The sequence below is a fragment of the Natator depressus genome, chromosome 3, assembly GCF_965152275.1.
Source record: "Natator depressus isolate rNatDep1 chromosome 3, rNatDep2.hap1, whole genome shotgun sequence".
Classification (NCBI taxonomy): Eukaryota; Metazoa; Chordata; order Testudines; family Cheloniidae; genus Natator; species Natator depressus.
The window spans coordinates 100,919,979-100,945,813 of NC_134236.1; the positions used below are offsets into that span (position 1 = coordinate 100,919,979).

General features: G+C 38.0%; 1 protein-coding gene across 2 annotated transcripts in view; it reads right to left on the minus strand.

Annotated features, from left to right (window-relative positions):
- Positions 1-25,835, minus strand: part of MED23 (mediator complex subunit 23) — a 55,663-nt gene that overhangs the window by 17,079 nt on the left and 12,749 nt on the right. Inside the window, exons 9-22 of one of the 2 annotated variants that reach the window (XM_074948441.1) lie at positions 24,074-24,186; positions 23,212-23,307; positions 22,628-22,645; positions 13,673-13,873; positions 12,780-12,923; positions 9,985-10,130; positions 9,112-9,357; positions 8,780-8,922; positions 7,827-8,001; positions 5,963-6,126; positions 4,687-4,811; positions 3,698-3,903; positions 2,469-2,649; positions 426-596 (exon numbers count right to left, since the gene is read on the minus strand). In XM_074948441.1, the coding sequence (XP_074804542.1) occupies positions 426-596; positions 2,469-2,649; positions 3,698-3,903; positions 4,687-4,811; positions 5,963-6,126; positions 7,827-8,001; positions 8,780-8,922; positions 9,112-9,357; positions 9,985-10,130; positions 12,780-12,923; positions 13,673-13,873; positions 22,628-22,645; positions 23,212-23,307; positions 24,074-24,186 (2,129 nt within the window). The remainder of the gene's footprint in view (positions 1-425; positions 597-2,468; positions 2,650-3,697; positions 3,904-4,686; positions 4,812-5,962; positions 6,127-7,826; positions 8,002-8,779; positions 8,923-9,111; positions 9,358-9,984; positions 10,131-12,779; positions 12,924-13,672; positions 13,874-22,627; positions 22,646-23,211; positions 23,308-24,073; positions 24,187-25,835) is intronic. The other variant, XM_074948442.1, reaches the window with a different exon arrangement.

The window sequence follows — 25,835 nt, forward strand, 5'->3', positions numbered from 1 at the left end:
AACCCATATTAATGAAAAAACAAATAATCTATATTTTCCCCAATTCACAAACACAAAGGAGAAACTGGGTCCTTATTCTTTCTGACTGGCTTCCAGAAAAATTAAGCATTAAATGTGGGATTAAACTATATTCTGATGACCAGAGACGCCTAATTCTTCAGTCACTTCTATCTTTTAGTATTACATGCACATTTTCTTTTTACATTATTCTGTAAACATAAAATTATTTTATATTAACCCAAATATTCAAAAGTTACTAATGTTAAATGTATCTTTAAAAGTTATTGCTGTGGTATTAAATGACACACTGAATAGCAGAACAAGGCATATAACCAAAATGCAAATAATACACAAAACAAAGGACAACTTCAGCATCCCAGCTGCACAGCACACATTGCACAATCCTCTGGTGTAATCTATAGTACCTTATGATAACTCATGTGCTTAGTATGCCAATCATTCTGTAGCCAGTGCTCTGGAGAGTTCTCCTTCACAAAATCACTCACTCGGTTTCTGAAATCATTAGGCTTGAGTAAGAGTAACTGAATTATGAAGTAGCAGACCTGCGCTTCATTTCCTTCATGGCTGCGCATAGCCTTTAACAAACAACACAAGTATTAGATTGCAGAACAATGTAAAATTACTGTCTGCTTTCATTCATAGATTCCAAGGCCAGAAGGGACCATTGTCATCATCTAGTCAGATCTCTTGTATAACAAAGGCCATAGAACAGGGGTGGCCAACCTGTGGCTCCAGAGCCACATGCGGCTCTTCAGAAGTTAATATGCGGCTCCTTGTATAGGCACCGACTCCAGGGCTGGAACTACAGGCGTCAACTTTCCAATGTGCCAGGGGGTGCTCACTGCTCAAACCCTGGCTCTGCCACAGACCCTGCCCCCACTCCACCCCTTCCCGTCCCCTCCCGAGCCTGCCGTGCCCTCACTCTTCCCCCTCCCTCCCAGAGCCTCCTACATGCCACAAAACAGCTGATCAGGAGGTGCGTGGAGGGAGGGGGAAGCACTGATCAGCAAGGCTGCCAGTGGCCGGGAGGCGCTGGGAGTCGGGGGGGAGCTGATCGGGGGGTGAAACTGATGGGGGGTGACTGATGTATTACTGTGGCTCTTTGGCAATGTACATTGGCAAATCTGGCTCCTTCTAAGGCTCAGGTTGGCCACCCCTGCCATCGAACTTCCCCGAAATAATTCCTAGAGCACATCTTTTTGAAAAAAACATTCAATCTTGATTTAACAATTGCCAGTGATGGAGAATCTACCGCAACTCTTAGTAAATTGTTCCAATGATTAAGTATCCTCATCGTTAATGACTTTAGGGTGATTAAACATCTTAATTTTAATATAATTGGCCAGCCAACTCACCCATTCACTATATTCTGTGTGTGTAGGCACAGAATGGAAGCAAGGGTCTGAACTCTGGACACCATCCCCTCCCATTGATAAGTGCTCATCAACTCACTCATTTCCCAGTGGAGAAATTCTCCCATTTTCCTCAGTAAGAGGCATCCCCTATCATAGCTTTGACCCATCTGCCAAAACCATTTTATGAACATCCCTCCAACACTGATAGTATCAAGAAAGGTATGCCAGTTTCAAAATTCTAGTCATTCCAGAGATAGGTACTTGTGAAATTGCAAACACTACATTCAGTTTTTAATGTATCATCTTGGACATTTCTTTTGGTAGCACTAGATCCATACCAGGAAGAGACATTTTAAAATCTGGTGAAAGGATAGTACCTACTGAAGCAATATTTTAGCTAGTTTTTTGATAATTACTAACCAATGAAAAGAGCTAGGGAACTTAAAGGAGACAGAGCATACAATCCCTTGCACCCACCCTTTTGAGACAGCTGGCAGATCTTTAACCTCCCTGAAACAAAGATAGCATTGTCCATAGGCCACATGAGGTTTTCCATTTATTTGCCAATATGGCATCAGTCATGCACCTTGTTCCCTTTCAAAATATGAACAGTCATTGCAAAGCTAAGAGGGAAGAGAACCAGCCCCATACAATGGTGTTAACAATTCCAATTCATTCAATGCTGTTATATGATCAATAAAGCTAGACAGAGTTCTTCTCACCAGAGAATGAGACAATTGTGATACTCCTAGTTTTCACTCACTCACTTGGGGGGGGGGGGGGAAATCTGTAATTCTATAGTACTACTTGATTATTGAACTAGTAATTAGTCACTATTCAATTCAATATATTTGCACAAGAATGGGCATAGTTTGAGGGGGCGGGGGGAACAGTAAGGTGTTGCCTCCCAAACAGCAAGCCTCAGGCAGGCATGGAATTTGCCCCCTATGTGCCACCCTGGAGCTGCTTCCCCAAAAACTGAAGTCAAACTACACCTATGCAAGTGACTGCTATAGAAGTGGATCAGAAGACATTGGCCAAAATTTTGGATAAAGAAACATCTTGCACCTAACCTACTAAGGTCACACTTACCAAGCACAGTATCAGCCTGTCCAGTGTTACAATGTTATATTTCCACACCATGTCATTAAGAATCTCAATACATTTGTTGAGCTGCTGGCCTCCGGCTGACGTGGAGAACTCATAGACCAAGAAATCCGCAAATGTCCTAACGTGAGCAACCAGAGCTCTAGCCCCAATTCTCTCCAAAACTCTAGCAAGCAGAGGAAAAGAAATGATCTTGTTACTGTAATATGCACATAGCAGAAGCAGTTTGCATAATTTATAGAAGTCTTGATACATTTTTATCTGGCCAATTTTGCAGGACTGTGTTTCAAGTTTTTATTCAAAATATGCATTCAAATACAACATCAAAACATGCTAATAAGTGTAACCCAACTCCCAGAAGTGAGGGCACTCCAAGGTCAGGATGCCACAAGCTGCTAATTAGCAGTAAAAATAAATCATTTTCAGCTTCATGGATAGATTCTGGGCACAAGTCTTTGTAAATATACATGCATCAGTCTTGTAGAACTGAATTCTTCAGTAGGATGTGACATATGACATGCTGCTAAAACTAGTTAATTTTTTCTGTAATATTTTTTTACACACACAGTACCAAAGGTGTCACATTTCCTAACTGTAGGGAAGCCTATCAAACATTTTATCAGATATTTAATAATTGCTCTGACAGGCCTAGTGAGGGAGGAAAGACGATAACTGATTTTGTGTGGGTACAGCACGTTTTAAGCTTTCTAAAACTGAAAATGAGAGTTAGACAGCCATGAAAATTATTGACTTCTTCAATTCAGAAATAAGCCTTCTGAGCAGTCTAACCCAATAAAGCTTTTAGTATTTGCCTTTGACTAAAGTTATTAAAATATTTCAAATAAATAGTAAATAATGAACAGAAAGATTGTCCAGAACAGTACTTCAATGTAAATAAAACTCTGACTTTGTAGACCGCTTCTCTCTCCCCACCACCCAAAAAACTCTAACTCAACAGCTGAATCGTTCACCTGCATCTGTCACTTTTATCAGGAGATAAAAACAGGACCAACCAGTAGTAAGCACTACTGTTAGACATTATGCAATCCTTAAAGTATGTTAATCCTTCTAACTGTACATCAAAACCCATCATCTAACAATGTACTAAATCTGCTACCCTAGTACAGAAGAACTGTGCCTACTGTACTTAAGAAAGCTTACCATCCCCTTAAGCTATAACTGGTACAGAATGCAGCTACACTTCTAAAGCTCACCTGTAGCCAATCTGATTAATGTGATCAGTCTCTAACAGCATCTTCCATAGGAGGCAAAGGAATAGGGGAGGGGAGCCCTGCATGGAAAAGTGGGTGATTATATCATTCTCATTGGTCATAGACTTCCACTTTCGGTATTCCTCTTCCACATTCTTCTTTAGGTTAAAACGGCTTTCTTGGGGAACATTATTCTGTTTGAAAAATGCCTGAAATAAAGTTTGTTTGTTATTAACTGACAAGTCTGAAACATTTAAGCCGTGTTGTTATAGCTATGTCAGTCCCAGAATATTAAAGAGAAAAGGTAATATCTTTTATTGGACCAACCTCTGTTGGAGAGAGACAAGCTTTCAAGCTTACACAAAGCTCTTCTTCAGGTCTGGGAAATGTACTCAGTGTCACAGCCACCCGAACACCCTGAGAGAAGCTGCTTCAATACAGAAATAAAACCCCCTCTGACCACACACCCCTAGTTGTCACCTATCACCCCACACTGGAACCCATCCGGGGTATCATCAAACAACTACAACTCATTCAATGGGGATCCCATCCTAAAAGAAATCTTTTCTGAACCCCCCCCTTCTGGCCTTCAAACAGCTCCCCCCCCCAATCTCATCATCAAAAGCAAGCTCCCCACAGACCAGGACACCTCAAAGTGGCAGCACACCCTGCCAGAACTACAGATGCAAAACCTGCTGACATATCTCCACTGTGAATGAAAACCTTTTCCAATGTGAAAGAAGTCATTTGTCATGTACATCAACTGGATAATTTTGCAAAGATCTGCAAACACTGCTTTATATTTTTTTGTAACAACCACTTCTCAAACATTTTATCCTAAAACACCTACCATTTCAAAACCATGCATGATTTCTCATGTGACTTGAGCATAATGTAGAAGGGAAGAAAAACTAACTATGAAGGGGACAACAAAGATCCCACTGAGATAATTATTTTCCCAGCTGTTCAAGCACTTCGGTTGAAACAATTACCTGCAGTGGAGCTGGAAAACAGCTTAGTGTGTGTGAAGCCCAGTTATGGGGAGTGAAACTCATGATAGTCTGCAATATGTCCTTGCACCAAGTTCCCTGAATTGAATCGGAGCCTGTGAAAAAGTCTAAATGGACACATATGCAACATTAATCAAACACAACGGATTGGTGAAATTGGATCTTCACATAAAACTGACATTTCCTCCTTAGGCTTTTACATTAGTAGGACTTAAATCTTGGAAAACACAGACAGGTTTACTTTTTTGTCTGTCTAAAATGTTTATATTGCCCATCCTCCCTTTTTTCCTTTTTCACACTCCTGATTAATTCTGTAGAACCAACATACCTGTGGGGAGAATGGGCTGATTCTATCTTGCTGAAGATGCAAAGTAAGAAGTGATAAGAGTTTCAGAATTCCTATGTTGCAGTTGCAGAATCTTTATGGCTGTTGACAAATGAGCTAGAAATAACCCAGTTTCATTTTAAGATACTAGGCTTAGCTTGCTGGACTGGCAATTGCAAAACACACCTTGCTTGTAAACCAAGTAGGTATGATATGGAAATCATTGAGAGACAATAAACATGGAATTCCAAGAATCATTTTTAAAGAATCAACTTTTCCAAACAGAAATGCATGTGAACCATTATCCTATTAAACATTCTAACTTAGTCAATGTAAAAAGCTAGTGATAATGCAATGTTAAGGTTGCAAAAAATCAAGCAAAACAGTCAGAAAATGCCAAAAATCCCTTCCCCATTCAAATTTTCACTCTCTTGGATTTTCTGATATTATAATTGTACTAATTCTCCAGTCAGTCTCCAGACTAGATCTGAAATTCCAAAGTAAAAAAAACAAAACAACCAGGAAAAAAAAAAGCTTTCATAAATCAGACCTTTATAAATCATAAAAAGGCAAAAAAGGACACAAAAGCCAAGTTTTCTTTTGCTTTGCAGATCGCCTTTAAGAAGGCTTCTTCCACAACATTAACTTTAGCCCTGTTGCACATTCCATATATATTTATGGTGTGCATTAGTACGTGAGCATTTAAATTTAATAAGGAAAACTAAAACGGAAAATATCTATGTGCAACTTAACTGACTTTACATTGTAGAATAAACTAACTTCAGAATTCCTGACGTTTAATTCTTGATTTCAGAATGTTAGTACTGCATTAATGCTAGCTGCTGACCTCCGAGTGGTATCTCTCTATTTGGAGGAAGATGATTTAATTCACTTTCACATAGATTATCCCTTATTTGACAAATTCACTCTTACCTGTCACATGTGTTGCTCTTGCTAGAGTCAAAATCAGAGCCCTGTTGAGTTCTTCTGACTCTGCTGAAAGAACTGTTTTAGGGTCACTAAGGAAACGTGTAAATTGTGGTTGGACCTCAGAGCTGCCCAACGCTGTGATTAGCCTTAAAGCAGTGCTCTCAACACTAAAGAAGAGAAGGAAAAAAGTTAGGTTTTTTATAATAAATAAATAAATAAATATAAAAATAAATACACTGCTACTATAAAACTGAAAAACTTTAGTACTCCTTGTCATTTGTTACCTTTTTGCTTCATATAATATGTATATAATTGTTTTCAAAAACAGTTTTAGTAGGGAAAGAACAATGTACTTGTGCTTCTTGGTGGATAGGGCCAAGACTTTTAGGTGATTAGTGATTTTGGATGCCTCCATCTTTGGGTTTTAAGAAAGTGCTGAGCACATACCTTCTGAAAAGGGGCAAGAACTCCCCAGTGGGGCACCCAAAAATCTTTTTTTTTTTTTACATTTGAGAATCTCGGTCCAAAGATCTGAAGTCACTATTTAAAGAGATAAATGTGGTACAGGAAGTTGCAAAGCCAACTTCTCCATTTACGGTGCCAGACAGTAATTATACTGTTTGAATTAAAATCAAAGGGGGAGGGGGTGGAGAAGGGAAATAAAATATTGCTTTTCATTTGAGGTGCATTATTTTAAGTTCTTCACTGGTCCAATTACAACTAGTTTTCTCACTTGCTAGTCAGAAGCAATTTAAGAGATAATGACATATCATCTAAATTTACTTAAACACCTACAATGCAGAGTCCAATTGTTTCATTTCTAGTTGTGTACCTCTAATTCCGTGTTGACAGGTCTCTACCATGATCTTATCTTTCAAGAGACATGCAAAAGTTCATAATCATAATCAATGACAACAGACTCCTCTACTTTTCTGTCCCCCTCACTTTTTCCCTGCTCTCTCAGCAGAGATGGGTAATTACTAAGCAACTTACAGTCGTACTTGGGCTAAGAGATCAGAATGTAGTCAGAAGGACTTCCTTGGTATCAACTGAGAAAACTGATCTGGACAAAGGACCTTGATACTCACTCAACAGCTCATACCCTTCCTAGAGTTTGGCTTTATTAACAAGGACCTTTCAACAATTAAGTTCAACTCAAGCCATTTCCCCACACTTGACTGCACCTCGAGCTTCTATCACAGGACTCTCAGTGGAGCTGGTAGGGAATTTTTTGATGAAAGCCCTAATCACTGGGTTAGTGAGTATGCTGCAGGGGGTGTCCACCAAGCTCTCCAATTGGTGTGGTTCCACTTTGTATTAATAATTAAATATTCACTGGGTCAGAGAGAGTGACACTAACTCAATAGCCCTGCGATTAGGGCACTCAGTCGGGATGTGGGAGAGACAAGTTCAAGTTGCAGCTGCAAATCAGGCAGAGCAAGGACTTGAACCCGGGTCTCCCACATCCCAGTGAGAGTGCCCTAACTCCTGGGTTATTTGCCACTCTGTGGTGGGACAGTATCTCTCTTTGGCTTTTCGTAGAACACTTTTAAAGGTCTTGCAATGATGCAGAACAAAACCAAATGCTAAAACCTTGAAATTTGTTGTGAAATGGAATTCTTGTCTTCTGGCTAGTCCTACTGTTCAGTCCACACCCTGATAGTATCTTGCTCCATTACATTCAATGAAGCCACCTTCTTCAGATTCAGCAGAACCCATTTAACACTTTCCTAGCAGAATCAACAGCTGCTAGCAGGATGCGTGTATCAGGCAAACACTGACAACCTATCTTGTAAAGGTCCTGCAGGATTTTCAATAAATTACTAAGGAAGGGGATAAAAGTTTAGTGATGGTTACCCTCACTCACCAGAGATGAAGCTGGTTCTGATTGGTCTGTGGCACAGCAGCCAAAGAATGAAGATGGCTCAGCAGCTGGACTCTGTAGTGAGGCTGGATGTGATGCATACGGTAGCTGAACATCTCCAACAGTGTGTGCAAAATTCCCCAAGCATGAGATTTAAACACTGTTGGCAACAGCTGACCTAATAAGAGAGAAGAGAATGTATCAAGTATTTTCCAGTGAGATCATTTGGAAAAGGCTATTTTACTCATATGTGCAAATATACACCCTTTTATAAAATATGTACCGAGTAGCTAGATGCCTCTCCCGTTTAAACCACAAGATCAGGCAAATCTTTAGTGATATTTTATCTAGTTATAGGCGTTTTAAGTCTATCCTAAGAAAAACATACTATCGCATCGGACATGAAAATGAACATCGGACATGAAAATGAAATCTATACCTGATGTAAAAGCATAGTTATTATATTAAATTGCAAGCCCTAAACTACTAAAAGAATGAATTAGCTCTAACACTACACGCACAAGTATCATCTCTAGTAAGTGTTATTTCTCTTCAGTTGTGTGCATTACATTTATTCCACACTGACTAATTAAAAATTCAATATAGTGCAGATGTATAAATAAGTAAAGTGAAAATGTACTTGCACGTTGAGCTTGACCAATTAAGTATATTTAAGCTTAAGAGAGAATCTGTAGAGGATAACAACATACTTATGCACAACAGTCAGAATACTTAGGCCCTGATCCTACAATAGATGGTATGCAGGCACAGTGGTGTTCTCCTGTAGAATCTATTGCAGGACTGGGGCTATATAATATGAACTCTTTGGGGCAGCAACTCTTTGTTTCTTCCTAAGTATTTGTACAGCCCCTTGAACAATGGGGCTCTGACCTTGATTATAGCTTCTGGGTACTAATGAAATGTAAAGTGTTATTAAATAAAACATTTTTTCTTACTGATAAAGCCTTTGATGCCCAAGGACTCTATTTCCATATAAACCAATAAGCGACTGTATGTCTCCACAAGTGCTGGTGCCAAGGCTAGACTAGACTTTGCATGGGCCAGTTTAATCACCCTGGTAGCTATGCTGTGAATAAGACTGAAAAAAATAAAAATAAAAAAAAGTATGTACTTGAAACTATTAAGCAATTAGTTGTATAAGCAGATAGAAGTTTTATACATTTTGAAGAAAACAAAACAATGAACTTTCCTCTTTATACAGTTACACTTACATTAAGATCCACAGATAAAAGTAAATCGATTACATTTTAAAACCATATTACTGTACCTCATTTTGGCATGAACCGTAAGCGAATCCAAGAGGTTCATTGGTAATGGGGTGATAGATCCGGAAGCCATGCAATTTGTTCCTGGAAGAGGTATCCTCATGTTGCCATTACCATAAATAGTTTCTACTAGAACACCCATAGGCAATGTGAAACATTCTGAATTGGTTGAATATGCATTACATAATAAGGCGATCTTGTAGTCATTCATCTGTAAACTTTTATTCCTTAGACTCTGTTGTAGGAACCTGCATAATCAAGACAGGTTAAATGTTAAATGTTAAGTGAAAGAAAAGAAAAAGAGAAAGAAAAACAAGACCTATCTGCACTGCAAATATGAGACCAAATTAATCCTTCATGTAACTCCATTTGTTATTTATATTTTAGATTATTAAAACTGAAAACGAAACGTAATTTAGTATTCATCATTTATTGACTGTTTACTTTTTTGCATTTCACACACTTTGAACAGGAGAATAGTCTGTTTCACTTTCTGGTACTCAATAAATAGCACAAGTGTAATGGTAGAGTTGTAAGGAAAACAGAAATCTGTTTAAAGTCAAAAGAGAAACTATTCTTCTTAAAAATGCCATGAAAATATTTAACATTAATTTATGTGAAACTCATTTGGGCTTGAGCTACCTGACAATATCCTTTAAAACATGATCAAAATAATTCACCTTTAATGTTTTTAAGAGTAACTGAAAAAACTGACACTGCGTCATATCGCACAAAACAAATTCGAAACATGGATTTGGAACTTTCTTTTTTCTTCTTTGGTCCTGACTAGGAATAAGCAGTAATATGGAATTAAAAACCAAACAAAAAAAAATCCAAAAATCAACCAACCAAAAACCGAAACAAACCAAGCTTACTCATGATGAAGCTTAAGAGAATGAGGAATGGGAATCTGTAATTTGGAGTTGTCACTGTGAGCCTTTCGGTTCAGGTGTATCCATATACAGGTCATTGCAAAGGCATGAGTTGACTGTGGTTTGTTAATATCAGGTACAGGAATACACTAAAGAAAGAACACACAAATTACATATTGTATGTATAACCTTTTGTAACAAAACTAACATTCACTGATCCAGTGTCTTTTTCTGATATGCAACACACTTATGTAAAAAGAAAAGGAGAACTTGTGGCACCTTAGAGACTAACAAATTTATTTGAGCATAAGCTTTCGTGAGCTACGAAGTGAGCTGTAGCTCACGAAAGCTTATGCTCAAATAAATTTGTTAGTCTCCAAGGTGCCACAAGTCCTCCTTTTCTTTTTGCGGATACAGACTAACACGGCTGCTACTCTGACACTTATGTAAAAAAATTTGGTCTCACACGTTCATACAACTCCAGCTGAAGTCAAAAGGAACCAAGGACTGAATGTGGCTATTATTTTTACCCAGAGAACCTAATAAATCATTCAAAAACTTCAGTGGATAAATGCTTACATTTACAATATATAGGAGTCAAGGGAATTAAATACTTATTTTTGTTACAACCAAATGCTTTCAGACGCAGACTCAGTTTTGCACAGGACAAATTTCAGAGATTGGTTATGGGATATAAAGCTCAAAAATGGAAATAGAGAGATAAAATACAGAAAGACAGAGAACAGCAATAGTTTGACAGTCAATATAAAACTTCCATTAACAGCCCATCAGGAAAAAGGATGCCTTTGCATCTGACAGTCAAATATCCCACAAGAAAAAGATGTAATCTGCTCAATTTACTTAAATTGCGTTTAAAACTGGTTTGTAGAAAGAGACAAAATCCAGTTGGTTTTATACACTGATGCACACCAGAGAACCCAAGGACAGAGAAGTATCAAAAAGTAAGTGTTCTAACTTAGTTCTCGCTCCTACAAAAATGCACAAAGAGCCTGTTCATAAATCCAAAGTGACAGGAGCTACTTGCAAGCAGGGTGCAATGTGCAGGATGTGTGACTGCAAGTCTGAGTGCTCATCTCACAGCTGGCAATGGGAACTATGCACACAAACATTACAGAAACTATTTGTGTGCGCGAGCATGTGTCCCCATGCCCAACTTCAGCAGCTAATCAGGACAGTGTGCATTTCAGGATGGGAAAGCGGTGTGGTAAATCACTGCCAGTCAGAATACAAAATTAGTCTCACTTTTATGGTTCGTGCTCTTGTATGGGGGGCCCTTTCTGAAAGAAGATATTTTCTTATTTACTCTATTTATGGCATGAAATGATTTTAAAAACTCCACCCACTCTCTCACTTGAGAAAAGATTCATTTTTCCTTAAGGAGAAAAGAAGAACTGCAGTGCTGAAATGAAAGTTGTGTTAAGCATAGCTGTGTGCTGAATATCGCACTACTAGGTCAGGGGAGGCATTCAGCATGAAACAGGTGTAAAACTAAGGCTGTGAAGACAGCCAAATTATATATTTAAGGCCAGTTGGTGGTTCTGTGTGCACAGCAGTGCAAAGGAGTCAAGGAGAATAAAGTGCCCCTTTTACTCCATTGCGCTGGTTTCGTGACTCAGAGGTAGCAGTGGCTGGGGATAGGTGGAGGGAAAGAAGGAAGAAGGGAAAGGAGGAATAGTGCTTTCTGAAGGGTTGCTACACCTCCCTCTGCAAAAGGGGAAAGGACAGGGTGAGGAGTGGGCAGAGCTTAGGCTCCAGCCTCCACTAGAACACATTGCCTACCACCAGGTACAGGAGGCCTCCCACAGGGGCTTTCCCCCATCAAGCAGAGTTAAACTAGGAGGCAGATTGTGACTTGACCACAATCTGCTTCCTGGGACGCTCCTGAGGTACTAATGTGTTGCCTCTTGCTTAGAGTTCCTGTCAAAGCCACAAATGAGCTCTTAATTATCATCTTCTGTGGGCCAGGTCTGCAACATTAACTGATACCAGTTAGAAGATCGTACAAAGATCAAGGGTAAAGTATGTACCTTATTTAATATCAATGCGCCTGATTTTCAGAAATGCTGAGCATCTACAGTCCTTTTTGCCTGCAAGTGGAGCTGTGGATACTCAGCACCTCTGCAAATCAGATCGTAAACTTAAAGCGGACACTGTTACAGTCAACATTATCTCTCAAAGAGAGGTGCTGTCTGACACCTGATGGCTGCTACTATTGTTACCCTTTATTTAGCCATTTATACACACACCCCTCAACTCTCCCCCTCACCTCCACTCCTACAGTAACTTCACAGTGTGGGTTTACAATTGCATACCAACATCATTTCATATCATGTTAGTTAACCTTTTAAAAGTACAAACAATACCCCTAAAATGCCTTGTTCACTAAAAATATGAGAATGCATCATTTTGCTTTATCCCAGATACCCAAAGACTCATTGAAACCCTTCGTATCAGAAATGCCACCAAACATTGACAGAGAAGAAAAAGAAGTCCTTGAGACTTTCACAGGATAGAAAAAATTCTTAAAAGATTAGTTACAACTTATTGTGATGCCAAATGCGTCCTCCCTCCACCCAAAATTAATTATTAGAGAAATTCAGCACATAAATTTTGAGCTTACGGTAGTTTTCACTTTATTTTTGTAATTCCCTGTTGAATTATGTGACACACTATTAAGGTACACATTAAGAGCTAGTATTATTATTACTCCTGAAGGCTCATTTTAATTAACACATTCAATTATGACTCTGGCTTTTAATTTTGTATGGAAAACTCACTTCTTTTTCAGGGTAAAGGAGATCAAAAAGCTTCATAACTGGGAGGAAGTCAGCCAGTGCATTTTTTTGAATGCTGCCAGAGATGAATTGCAATAGTACCCACATCAGATGGTCTCTGCCTTTAATAAGACCTCGTCCTGCCAACTGTTTAAAAAAAAAAAAACAAAAAACCCCACCTTATTTAGGAACAGATACACTGCAGGCAGAGGAAAAATTGCCTCTAACCAACCAGTTCTTGCACATTAAGACTTAAGATTCATTCATATATATATATATATATATATATTTAGCAGTAAGTTAAAATAGTTAAGCTTTCCACAAGTTGTTGGGGAACATTAAAAAAAACTTCTTAGAAACACTGGATTTGCATTTCCATAACTGGGACAACATGGAAAACTGAAAAACTGAAAGGGTCATGGGTTTGAAAATCAGCTGCTTTTTATAAAGGCTAGGTCTACAATATTCAGTCTGAGTACAAGGTATAACAGTATAATCTGAAAGAAAACAAGGCCACCTTCAAAATCCAGCTGCAAATGTATTTTACAATGTATCTAAGTACAGCAGGGTATCCTGTAGTCTAATGCAATGAAGAGAAAGACCTAACCAGTTAACACCATGATAGGGAGCAGGGGATGAATCAGTGTCCACGTCGCACTCCCCATCAATACTCGGCCCAAGCCGGGGAAGCTAACAATCCAACCAGCAGACCAAATTTGGTGATGAGTCCTGGTCACATGAGACCTGAGGCACATTGCGCATATGTTAAGAAGAACACAATGATTTATGTTGTATGAATACTTCATCTCATCTCTGCCAGTGTGATTACAAGCTCAGTCTCACAGAGACAGATTTTTTTCACATCTTACCAAAAGAGAATGCCACAGAAAAGGTACCTTTTGATGGAGTGACAGGACCATGTGAGGAAAGCTTGCAAACTGAAAGAGCACAAAGAAAATGAGCTGGCTGGAAAGGTGCTGCCACAACAACTGGCTGGTTCCACCATCGTCAAACTTCTCCTCAGTCTCCGAACGTTCCATGGCATACACAACGAGGTCCACCAACTGGTCTTCCAGCACAGGACAGCGCTGTTTGTGCTGCAAGGCAGAGACCAGATACAGTATTCCAAAAGCTTTGCAATTAACTTCAACACAATGGTAACAATTTCAGTACAGTATTTCGACAGAAGGCTGGGAAGCATGAAATGAAGTCTGAACTTAAGAAGTTAAAGGATAAGCCAGTGTATTAAAGCTGCACTGTGTTACAGGTCACAAATAATTTTACATTCTACCATATATTAATTCCCTGCCCCTCCACGCATACACCAAGTATCAACTGAGAATTATTTAACAGTTTTCTTCAGTACAAAATGTTATTTTTCTGCCATAGTATTTATGAATCTAATAGGCACCTGCAAAGCCCAAGTGTTCTAAATCTGAGTCTATGTGTATATGAAGAGAAAACACTAAAAACAAAGGATGGATTCCAAAGACAACATAAATATTCAGATAGGCTATCTTAAGGGAATGTATGATCGCTTTCAATTCCGGTTCAATTCTGTTCCAATTAAAGTCGACAGCAGAAATCTCAATGATTTCAATGGCAGCAAGAAACGGCCTTTGGTTAGGATCCTAAAGGTGAATGGTACACTGACAATTTTTATTTTATAAATCATGGTCTCCTACACTTGGAGCTGGGGTGTGATCCCTCCTTTGAGGGCCAGAGTGCTAAAAATAGTAGGATAGCTGCAGTAGCAAGGGCAATGGAGAGCAGTGGCCCAGGTTAGCCACCCTGAGTACATACCTCTAAGGTTTGGGAGTTTTGTACTCAGGGCAGTTAGTGCATACTGTGGCTCACCACTGTCTATGATACTGCAGCTATGCTACTATTTTTAGCAAGCTAGTTCGATTAGAGCTAGTGGGAGCATGTCTACTCAAGCTGGGAATCACACAACTAGCTCCAAGTTGTAGACATAGTCTTAGACATTATTAGTGTCCCAAGTAATGGTGAAGCACTAGTTTATATACCACGGTGATGAGAAGCATAAAAATTATTTAGCTTGCAGCTTCTCCACAGTGTGATAAGCAATTTCCAGGCCCCTAAACACACAAATAAATAAATCACCTCTTAAAATATCTCTCTTCCGTGATGTCTTTTAACAATGACCAAATATAGAATATATTCATTATGTGTGGATACATATGTGTGTGTATATATATATATATATAGAGAGAGAGAAAAATAAAATAGCTGCAGTACTCCAAGTTTTTGGTACAAGTTTAGACTATTTTCTGTGCATAAGTTATATTGTAAACACTTTTGTAAGGAACTGTGTATTACTTTATGTTTATACATCTTCAAACAGAATGATAAGTCCTACATGCTATTGAGGGGGTGGAAAGCTGAGTGTAATTTGACTCATTCCATACAGTACTAAGGCTTGAAGATCTATTGTGTCACTCTACAGACTAGGTTTAAAAATAGTTACATTTAGATTTTTACACCTAATGCCTGTAACATAATGCAACCTTAATTAAAGAAAAAAGTATTACTTTAATGATGACAGAAAAGAAGGAACTGAGCTGCTCAAATACTAGTCATGAAAATACAGTGTCCCTTTCTAGAGGCAAAAAAGGCTTTTTAAAAAATTACTATTTTAAAAGAAAAGAGAAGTTTAATTTTTTTTACCAAAATACATGTAGGGCTTTCTTAACAAATGAATTCATTGACTTGCTAGCCAGGCAGCCTAAAAACCTTTTTAATAAAAAAGGAAAGAATTGCTGAAAGGAGATGCTCATTCTAATTTTAACCAATATTAGTCTTTTGCCATGAAAAAGGGATTTTTTTCCTTCAAATTAAGAATAAAATGCAAGAATGGAAAAACTTGACAAACATAGTGAACATCATCCCCTCTTTTACATGCTCTTTGCCAGCTCAAAACTGCAGAAAGCTACAAGTTTAGCTGTGCTTTCTTGAAGCATGCTTAACACAAACTTCTAACTAAAAAGGGAAGCATCAATTTCTGTTTCACCTTCTCTTCCAAATACACAATGCCATTGTCACATATCAACCACATTACAGGTTTACAAAGAGCAATATTAACACCACCAGTTGAGAATACTTTTTTCCAAGTGCAACTAATTATGAAGCAGAGCAGGGTGCAACAGACAACACTACAGACTATTTCATAATCCAGCATGCAAAACTACTGTGTACAGGGCTTGAAATTCACTAGCTTGATAGGCAGTGGGTTAATGTCCAACAGCCCACCAACCTTAGCCTATATTAAAAAATAAAAGTTATTCAAGTTATACAATAGACAGGAAAATATGACCGTGAAAAAGAAAGCCAGAATTTCCAGCAGGAATTTTCCACTAGTAATGTACATTTTATTCTATAGTTTATAATAAAATTGACAAAACGGTAGTCAAATCCCCAGTACATTTAATTAAGGAACAAGTCTTAATAAATATATATTTTAACATTTAAATAATATCAAGGTTTGGACAAACTTTGGAGCCAGGAAATTCAAACATACAGCTGATCACTTTATCCTCTATTCATATTGCTTTAAAATAACTTTCAAGATATTGGGAAGAAGCTTAACAATGGTTTTTGAGTACAGTCTTTCAGTATTAACTCAATATCTGGCATTTTACTATTTTCCGTACATAAAGGTTTGAAGCAGCTTATATGTAAGCCTCATGCTTTGGACTACTCACATGAGTAAATTTATGCACATGTGAACGTTTGCAGGATTGGGGCTTTAATTTATTAAGAACAGGCATATCCCATGGACTAGTCTATAGCATGAATACCTATAGCCTCATGGTTTAACTCCTTAATATACCAGAAGTAGCAGTTACTAATTTGCCTTTTTTGGGTTAAAGGACTACTTTTGGAATTATACATGAATTTTAAGAAGTATCTGGAACAATTAAGACTTCTCCTCTAAGACCCACTTATTACAATAAAATTTTTTAAATTTGGTTTAAAAAAATGATTCCCAGACTAGTAATTGGAGTTTCATCCTGAAACAAGTTTTTAAATGCTTGAAAAATGGGGATTTATATTTGAAACTGCGATTAAACCACAAACAAATGTGAAAAAAAATCAGAATAGTGCTACAATGGCCATTTCTGACTTTCTGAAAAAGTTTATAAGACCAATCCCTAAAGAATGCCATAGTGAACTGGTAAAAACTTCCACTGGCTTCTAATAAAAAAATATTTAGAGAAAACACATTTTTAAAGGATTTTAATAATTCAATAAATAATGTAACTGTCCTCATAGTTCTCAAATATTTTATAAAATATGGATGGTTGAGCTATCTGAGGAACAATTAATAAATGATTTAGACATTATGGATAAAACTGGTACAAATTGCCCTCTTTTCCAAATATGGTGGTTATCCAGGCTCGTAATTAGCTTGTTAAAATTCCAACCAGTCATTTGTATCGAGTCTGATCCTACTTCTACCAGTTTAATGAACATTTTGCCATTTTCTTCAATAGGAGCTGAATCAATCCCAGTAAGTAGAGGTATGTGCCGTTTCTGACATGCAACCATACGAATGGAAAAAATATCAAAGAATTACTTTACACCTTAGCACCAGTGGATCCATAATGTTTGTCATATTAATACTGTGAAATACCAGGAAATTCAAATTCCTAGTACCAAACAGACAATGTGGTAAAAAGAAGAGGGAAAGGAAAGTCAACTGAATAATACTGTATTAAGTCATTCCTTTCACTTCATGCTTCAATTCCATTTCCAGGATGAATAGTCAAAGGTAAAATCAACAGCTCCTTTCTCAAACAACCTGGCACAAATGGATTTAGGCAGAGATGAAACTACAGCCTGGCTTGGGAGAAGGCACAGAAGAGGATATTCTACTTTAACCTTTATACCATCACGGCTGGCTGAAAAGGTGAACAGCAAAGATTTTAACAACATATGAACAGCCATCCTAGGTCAGACCAACAGTTCATCAAGCCCAGTATTCTGTCTTCAGTGACCGGAGCCAAATGCTTCAGAGGGAGTAAAAAACAGAGCAATTTATCAAGTGATCCATCCCGTTGTCCCGTTCCTGCTTCTAGCTGTCAGAGGCTAGGGACATCTTGAGCATGGTCCCTGACCATGCTGGCTAATAGCCACTGATGGACCTATCCTCTGAGAACTTATCTAGTTCTTTTCTGAACCATTATATTTTTGGTCTTCACAACATCCTGACAATGAGTTCCGCAGGTTGACTGTGCATTGTGCGAAGAGGTACTTCCTTTTGTTTGTTTCAAACCTGCTGCCTATTAATTTCATCAGGTGACCCCCTGGTTCAAGTTTCGTGAACACGTCCTCATTCATGATTTTATAGACCTCTAACATATTGCCTCCTAGTGGTCTCTTTCCCAAGCTGAGCAGTCCTAGTCTTTTTAATCTCTCCTCATACCCCTAATCATTTTTACTGTTGCATACCCCTAATCATTTTTGCTGCCCTTCTCTGTACCTTTTTCATTTTTAATATATCTTTTTGAGAGGGGGCGACCAGAACTGCACACAGTATTCAAGGTGTGGGCATACCATGGATTTATAGAGAGGTATCATAATATTGTCTACCTTATTGTCTAAACCTTTCCTAATGGTTTCCTAACATTGTTAGCTTTTTGGACTGCTGCTGCGCATTGAGCACGTTTTCAGAGAACTATCCATAATGACTCAGAGACCTTTTTCTTCCGTGGTAACAGCTAATTTAGACCCCATCATTTTGTCTGTATAGTTGGGATTATGTTTTCCAATGTGCATTACTTTGCATTTATCAACACTGTATTTCATTTCTTGCCCAGTCACCCTGTTTTGTGAGATCCCCTCGTAACTCTTCGCAATCTGCGTTTGGTTTAGCCATCTTGAGTAATTTTGCAAACTTTGCCACCTCACGCTTTACCTCCTTTTCCAGATCATTTATGGATATGTTGACCAGCACAGTTCCCAGTGCAGATCCTTAAGGGACCCCCACTCCATTCTGAAAACTGACCATTTATTCCTACCCTTTGTGTCCTATCTTTTAACCAGTTACTGATCCATGATATGACCTTCCCTCTTATCCCATGACTGCTTAGTTTGCTTAAGAGTCTTTGGTGAGGGACCCTTTGTCAACATGTATGTTGAACCCATAGAAGAATTCTAATAGATTGGTGAGGCATGATTTCCAATTACAAAAGCCGTGTTGACTCTTCCCCAACATATGTGTCTGATAATTTTGTTCTTTACTATAGTTTTAACCAACTTGCCTGGTGCTGAAGTTAGGCTGTAATTACTAGGTTTGCCACTGAAGCCTTTTTTAAAGATCGGCATCACATTAGCTATCAGCCAGTCAGGTGGTATAGAGGTTAATTTAAGCAATAGGTTACATACCACAGTTAGTAGTTCTGCAATTTCATAGTGAGTTCCTTCAGAGCTCTTGGGTAAATACCATCTGGTCCTGTGACTTATTACTGTTTACTTTATCAGTTTGTTCCAAAGCCTCCTCTACTGATACTTCAGTCTGGGACAGTTCCTCAGATTTGTCACCTAAAAGAATGGCTCAGGTTTGGGAACCTCCCTAGCATCCTCTGCAGAGAAGACTGATGCAAAGAATTTATTTAGCTTCTCCACAATGGCCTTGTCTTCTTTGAAAGCTTCTTCAGCACCTCGATTGTTCAGTGGCCCTACTGATTGTTTGGCAGGCTTCCTGCTTCTGAAGTACTTCAAAAAAAAAAAAAAAAAAAAAGTTTGTTGTTAAGTCTGTGTATCTTTTGCATCAAATTCTTTTTTGGCCCATCTAATTATACTATTACACTTGACTTGCCAGAATTTATGTTCCTTTCTATTTTAATATGAGTAAAATTGTTTCAAGGTCCAAAATTATTAACAGCAGACAATAATTACAGGTACAGAAACAAAATGTTTGAAGATATCTTTCATGTACACTTGCCAAGCGATAGAAATCACACGTTAAAGAAAGCTTGGAGCACTCCACTGTTTGAGGGGTCAGAGATACCATCAAGGAACCCAAACTCCAAGCAACTAAGCTAAAGAGGAACTGGTTTTCAATTTGTTTTAAATGTATGTTTATTTGTCACAGAGAAAATAAAGTAATACTCCAATATGGGATGCCAGCCTGAAACATGATAAAGGGGTGACTGTTCAGCGCTTTCTGAAAAGGAGGCCCCTTGAAGGGCAATTTGGCTTCCCAAAATTTACGGCATCCAAAATAACTAATCATATTTCAAGTATTTGCTATAACGAACATTCTACGAAACTGTACAAAGTTAAACAAATATTGGGAAGAAATTAGTAATATACTGATGGAGATGAAATACAAATTAGATCACACTGTACGTCCTAAAGGACGATTTGATTTTTAACACTTATGCAAAAGATGGTGTACCGCACATTCGCATGCCAAATTGTGCATTACTAGAAATTGGAAAACTGCCAGAACCCCCACACTAAAAGAATATTTTGAAGTTATAATTTTTCATCAAGAGCCATATGATAGAAATAGCCATAAAAGAACAAACAAAAACTGAAAATCCTGGAATCAGTGTACAAAATTGTGTATCTTTCTCTGCCTTGATGTTTGCCTCTACAAGGTTAATATGAAAAACAGTTTAATTTGTACTTTTCATGTACCTCAAAGAACTTTTTCAAAGTAAATATTTCTAATATAAATCTATACATTGTTCAAAAACAAAAATAATACTAACAGTTTTGCTGTTCACCTTTAAGAATATTTGATAATCAGGTCAAGGGTCCTGTTTACCTGTATCACATTTATCCTGAACACATTTCTATTGTAATGAACTAACAGGTACACATGAAGACTCCAATCCTGCGACTGGATCTGTGTGGATAGATAAGCGAGGGTCTGCAAGGTATAGCTAAGTAAAAGGGGCAGATATGACTGTAGGATCATGGTCCTAGATTTAATTGTTTCTGCATTTATTTCTAAGAGTTGGTAAGGCACAAAATTAGTTTTTAAAACAAAGTTCACACTATTAATGATTTTCTTTACATTTTCAATAGTTTCTGTTATACTGACAACCACTTGGCCTTTAACAGCTTAACTCAGATCTTATATTATTACTATTATTAGATCTGGATGGATTATCATCACAAAAATAGTTAAGAATTTTACTATAGGTAGCATCACCAGTATAGCACTTCCTGAAGAGCACGCTATAACATTCTATTGAAGTTACTGGAAATATCAATGCAGTCATAATAAATTAACCTACACCCAAATGTGAGTAAAAACTTTCATATTCTACTTAAAACTGTGAAAAATAGGATTTTTAAGGTGTACAGTTTAATATTTTCTCTTCTATCCTGATACACCCCCTATTTCATACTTAAACTTTTACTGGCAAATACAATGGTCTGAAAGCCCACATACTGGTATTATGGTAGCACAGCTACAGTTCATGTTCTGTCAGCATTTCCATTATAAGCCATGTTTTTCAAGGGTTTGTTTCTTAGCCATAAAAATTCACTCTAGGTTGAAACACTGTGTAGAAATTACCATCTAGAACCCCAAAAACTAAAAAAAAAAAAAAAAAGTATTTCAGTTATCTTTTAATTAGAGAATAGCAAACTTAGAGTTAAAATTAACATTCTAACTTTGATCTTCTGGCCTGAAAGGGCAGACCACCACAAATAAACTAAATACAACACATTCAGTACACATTTTAGCCTATGTCTTGTGCTATTTACCAACTAAACCATGAAAAGCTGCACGAAGTGACAACCTGATCTATTGTCTAAATAGAAATTTAGACACAGTAAAAAATCCTATTAATTTAAATATTAATCTAGAGGCTAGTTTTCATATTTTAACATTTCAGCTGCCTTATATGATTTTGGTTTTAAAATATTTAGGATAATTACATGCAATGGAGTATTATTTGTCAAATACCTTGATAAAATAAAGAAATTTGTTCATTCAAAGTAACGTGATCGTTTTTTTATTTACAGTGGAAGATATTACACACAAGGTTTCAGAGTCATGCAAATTTTACAGTCAAGTTACAAATCCCTGAAAGAAGTTTTATAAATGGAAACACTGACACAACCTTCACCATAGTATTGCAAACAGCAACGCTATTTTACATATCTTAGATATTACTTTTTTTTAAAAAAATAGATGTTGCTCTGGTTATTATTCTAAGAAGGATTCAAAATTTAAAGAATAAAAAGGCTGTAATGACCAATATTTAAAATTTCAAGCATAAGTCCATACAGTAAATTTGGACAAGAAATAAAACAGAAGGTTTATAAAATTTGGCTTAAAAAAGCATTTTTTCTAGCACTTTGTATTGTCTTAGTTCACCCTGCTTGGAGGACACTAGAAGGTTAATGTAAGAAAGGGAATTTGTCACAGAGGCTGCCTGATAATGTGACATCCCCATCAAGCTCCATTTCAGCAGTTTTTGCCACTCCAGATTTACAGTGCTAAAAGTGAATTCAAGGAATGTTCTTCTATCCACATAAGGAAAGAAAGGACTGAACCAATAATCTCTCTTCATCTGAAAATTCCAGCAAACCAAGAAAAAGCCTATAGATCAGGTGGGGAAGTGGTGGTGGTCCAAACCAACCAAAATTTTAGGATCAGAGGACCACTGGGGCTGTACATTTTCATATTAAATAAATCTCTCATTTCCTAAGAGATTTTAATGAGAATTTGCCCTTGTCCTAGCATCTAATGGTCCTGCCAATTTCAAGCCCTGACCGTACATGTATTCTCTAACTGGAATCAGTGGCTACAAAGCGGCCAGCGTATCGTTAGTCACAATACAACAGTAAGGTTGTGAACATACCTGAGCAATGTTCAAGGTCTAGAGCATTGGAGGATGGGCAGGACAAGACAGGACAGAACAAAAATAAAGGAAGAAAAAAAGAAAAGACAAAACAGTGACTATGAGGCCAGCCTCAAGGAATCCCAAGTCAGACCAAGCCCTCCCACTTAAAGGTATAAAAAAATAAAATCAGCGCTCCACTGATTGAATGCTGTAACATGCCAAAGTAACAAGGTACAACAAAGTTCCGGGAACTAATTACATGAACATTAACAAGAACTTTTTTTTAAAAAAAAAAACTAATTGTCTTTGGTAAGTTATAGTCTGTCAAAGGTATATATGAGGCTGGCCTTATAGGAAAAAAAAGCAATGCAAAAAAAAAAATCAATATTTTAAATCTCTACTTTTCAATTTAAACACCCTTAAAGCAATATAAAAATGATAGGTACAATATAGAATCCAATTTACCTAATATGATATTATTAAAAAAAAATCACTGTCTGGACCTAAACTGTTTTGCTCAGTTAGCTATAGCAAAGAAAAGAGAAAAGAATAGTGCAGATTCTATGCAGAATTAAATTGTGCAGCACAGTATAGTACAGTACCTGCTTATTCAGACCTAGCATATTGCAGACCATATCCCTGGAATACGGTTGTTCCAGCACATATCTCAACAAAGCAGTCTGTGGCTCAAATAGATCCTTAAAAACAAACAAACAAACATACGCGAACATTGCCTCAAGATTAAATTAAATGTAACAAAATTAAAAATGCATTCTTTTCAATACGTTTATATTTGCAGGTATGTACCATTTGGTGGTGAACTATTTTGTTCTCAAATACCCAAGAGGAAGGTAAGTATCAGCAGAGAGTGTCTTCCTCTTGGTTTTACACTCCCAATTGTGGGGGACCTTCTTCGACAACATGAAGATGGGATACTTTTTGGAAAACATCTTTGAAAAGCGGGCAGAGCACCTTCAGGAGACCAATGAGATCCCTCTCAATAAGGGGCTGAGCACACTGCCTCCACAGTGCTCCTGGGGTCTGAGACCAATTTAAAAAGTGAAATCAAGTTTCCTGCCCCGTTATGCAAGGCATGAACTACACAGTTCTTTTTTTCCACATTCCATTTCCTCTGTATCTTCCTCTCTCACACACACAGACGCAGAATAGGTGCATGCAACACCTACTGCTTCTCAGAACTCAGGGCATCAGTGTGCCAGGCAGTAAAAACATCACATACCACCTGGTGTGTGTATGGTTTGCCATTACTGTGTCATGTATTTGGAGGACTTTAATCTGTTAGTAAACTACTAAATTCATTAATTTTGAAGTTCTAATTGAAAATGGGATAGCCCAAGTTTTCAAAATTATTGCCCTCTTCCTTTCTCTAATCTACAAATAAACAGTAATTTCATAGATTAAACACACAAAGCTTTCATAACTAAGAGGCTTACACATGCATACCTTGTCATATGGCAAGAGTCCTTTCAAAGGGAAACGAAGGGTTGTAGGATCCAGCTTCCATGAGTTACACATGGCGCCAGAGTTATTTACCACAGGAAGAAGACTACAACGTCCTGCACATATTACACAGAATGAGAAAGGATAAATGCTAAGGAAGTTGAGCGGCTATGGCACTTAATCATTAAAGGTCAAGAACCCACCTCGGAAACTACTAACAATACTCCTTTCCACTCATTTATTTAAATCTGTTATCTCCCACCTCAGGAATTGGCTAGCATGAAGCTCCCAATGTTAGCAATCATTCTTTTTGCATTAGAAATTTCAACTCATTAGCTAAAGGGCAAACTCAACTATTATGTTTTGCTATAAACTGTTCAGTTTGGACATCCCCAGATATATTAAAATACTTGTAATATGACACTAAAATATACTATTTATCCTCAGAAGTCTTCCTATTCACAGCATATGCCCAGACCATAAAACTTTTTTTTTGTCCAATAAATGTTTATAACTAAAGCAGAGTTGTATTTCAGCCATAATGGTCCATTATGGACCTTTTACTGTAAATGGGTCAAGGCTCTTTGCTGGATGGTCATAGTTCTTTTATTGTCATTACATCCAAAAGCACAAGAGAAGTAATGTAATAATATTCAGTTTGGCTACACTGAGCCTTCAACTTCCCTCAAACAAAATGAAATTAAAGGATAACTATTTTCCCCCATTCACCCTATTAAAGTACAGTAACTCCTCGCTTAAAGTTGTAATTATGTTCCTGAAAAATACTACTTTAAGTGAAATGATGTTAAGCAAATCCAATTTCCCCATAAGAATTAATGTAAATGGAGGGGGTTCGGTTCTAGGGAAAATTTTTTTCACCAGACAAAAGACTCTCTCTCTGTATATGTGTGTGTAGTATTATATCTATACATACATACATACACACACACACAGTATAAGTTTTAAACAACGTAATACTGTACACAGCAATAATGATTGTGAAGCTTGGTTGAGGTGGTGAAGTCAGAGGGTGGAAGAGGGTGGGATATTTCCCAGGGAATGCCTTACTGCTGAATGATGAACTAGCACTCAGCTAAGCCCTCAAGGATTAACACATTGCTATTAATGTAGCCTCACACTCTACAAGGCAGCATGAATGGAGGGAGGGGAGACAGCATGGCAGAGAGAGACAGAGACACCATGTGAGTGTGAGAGACAGAGAGAGACTTGCACTGCCCCTTTCAGTACGCTGACTCCACTCTAAGTACATTGCCTTTTTAAGTAGATAAGCAAGTTGAGACAGCAGCTGCTGACAGAGAGCTCCCTCTGTCCCGAGCCCTGTGGTGTCCCCCGCTGCTCTGTGGAGATGGGGGGCAGGAGCGGGCAGAGGGAGACACCCTGACATTAGCACCCCCTTCCTCCCTCTCCCCCCCGCACAGCAAGCAGGAGGGTTCTAGGAGCAGCTCCAAGGCAGAGGGCAGGACCAGCACATGCCAGTGGGGGGAGGGACAGCTGAACTGCCCGGTAATTGATAGCCTGCTGGGTGGCTGCTGCACAGGGAACTTAGGGGAGCTGATGGGGGGCTGCCAGTCCACCCTGGTTCCAAGCCCGCACCAGCTACCTTCAACGGGCTGCTCTTTCTGCAAGCAGTGGACAAAGCAGGCGGCTGCCAAACAACATTGTAAGGGAGCACTGTACAACTTTAAACGAGCATGTTCTCTAATTGATCAGCAACGTAACAACGAAACAACGTTAACCGGGGCGA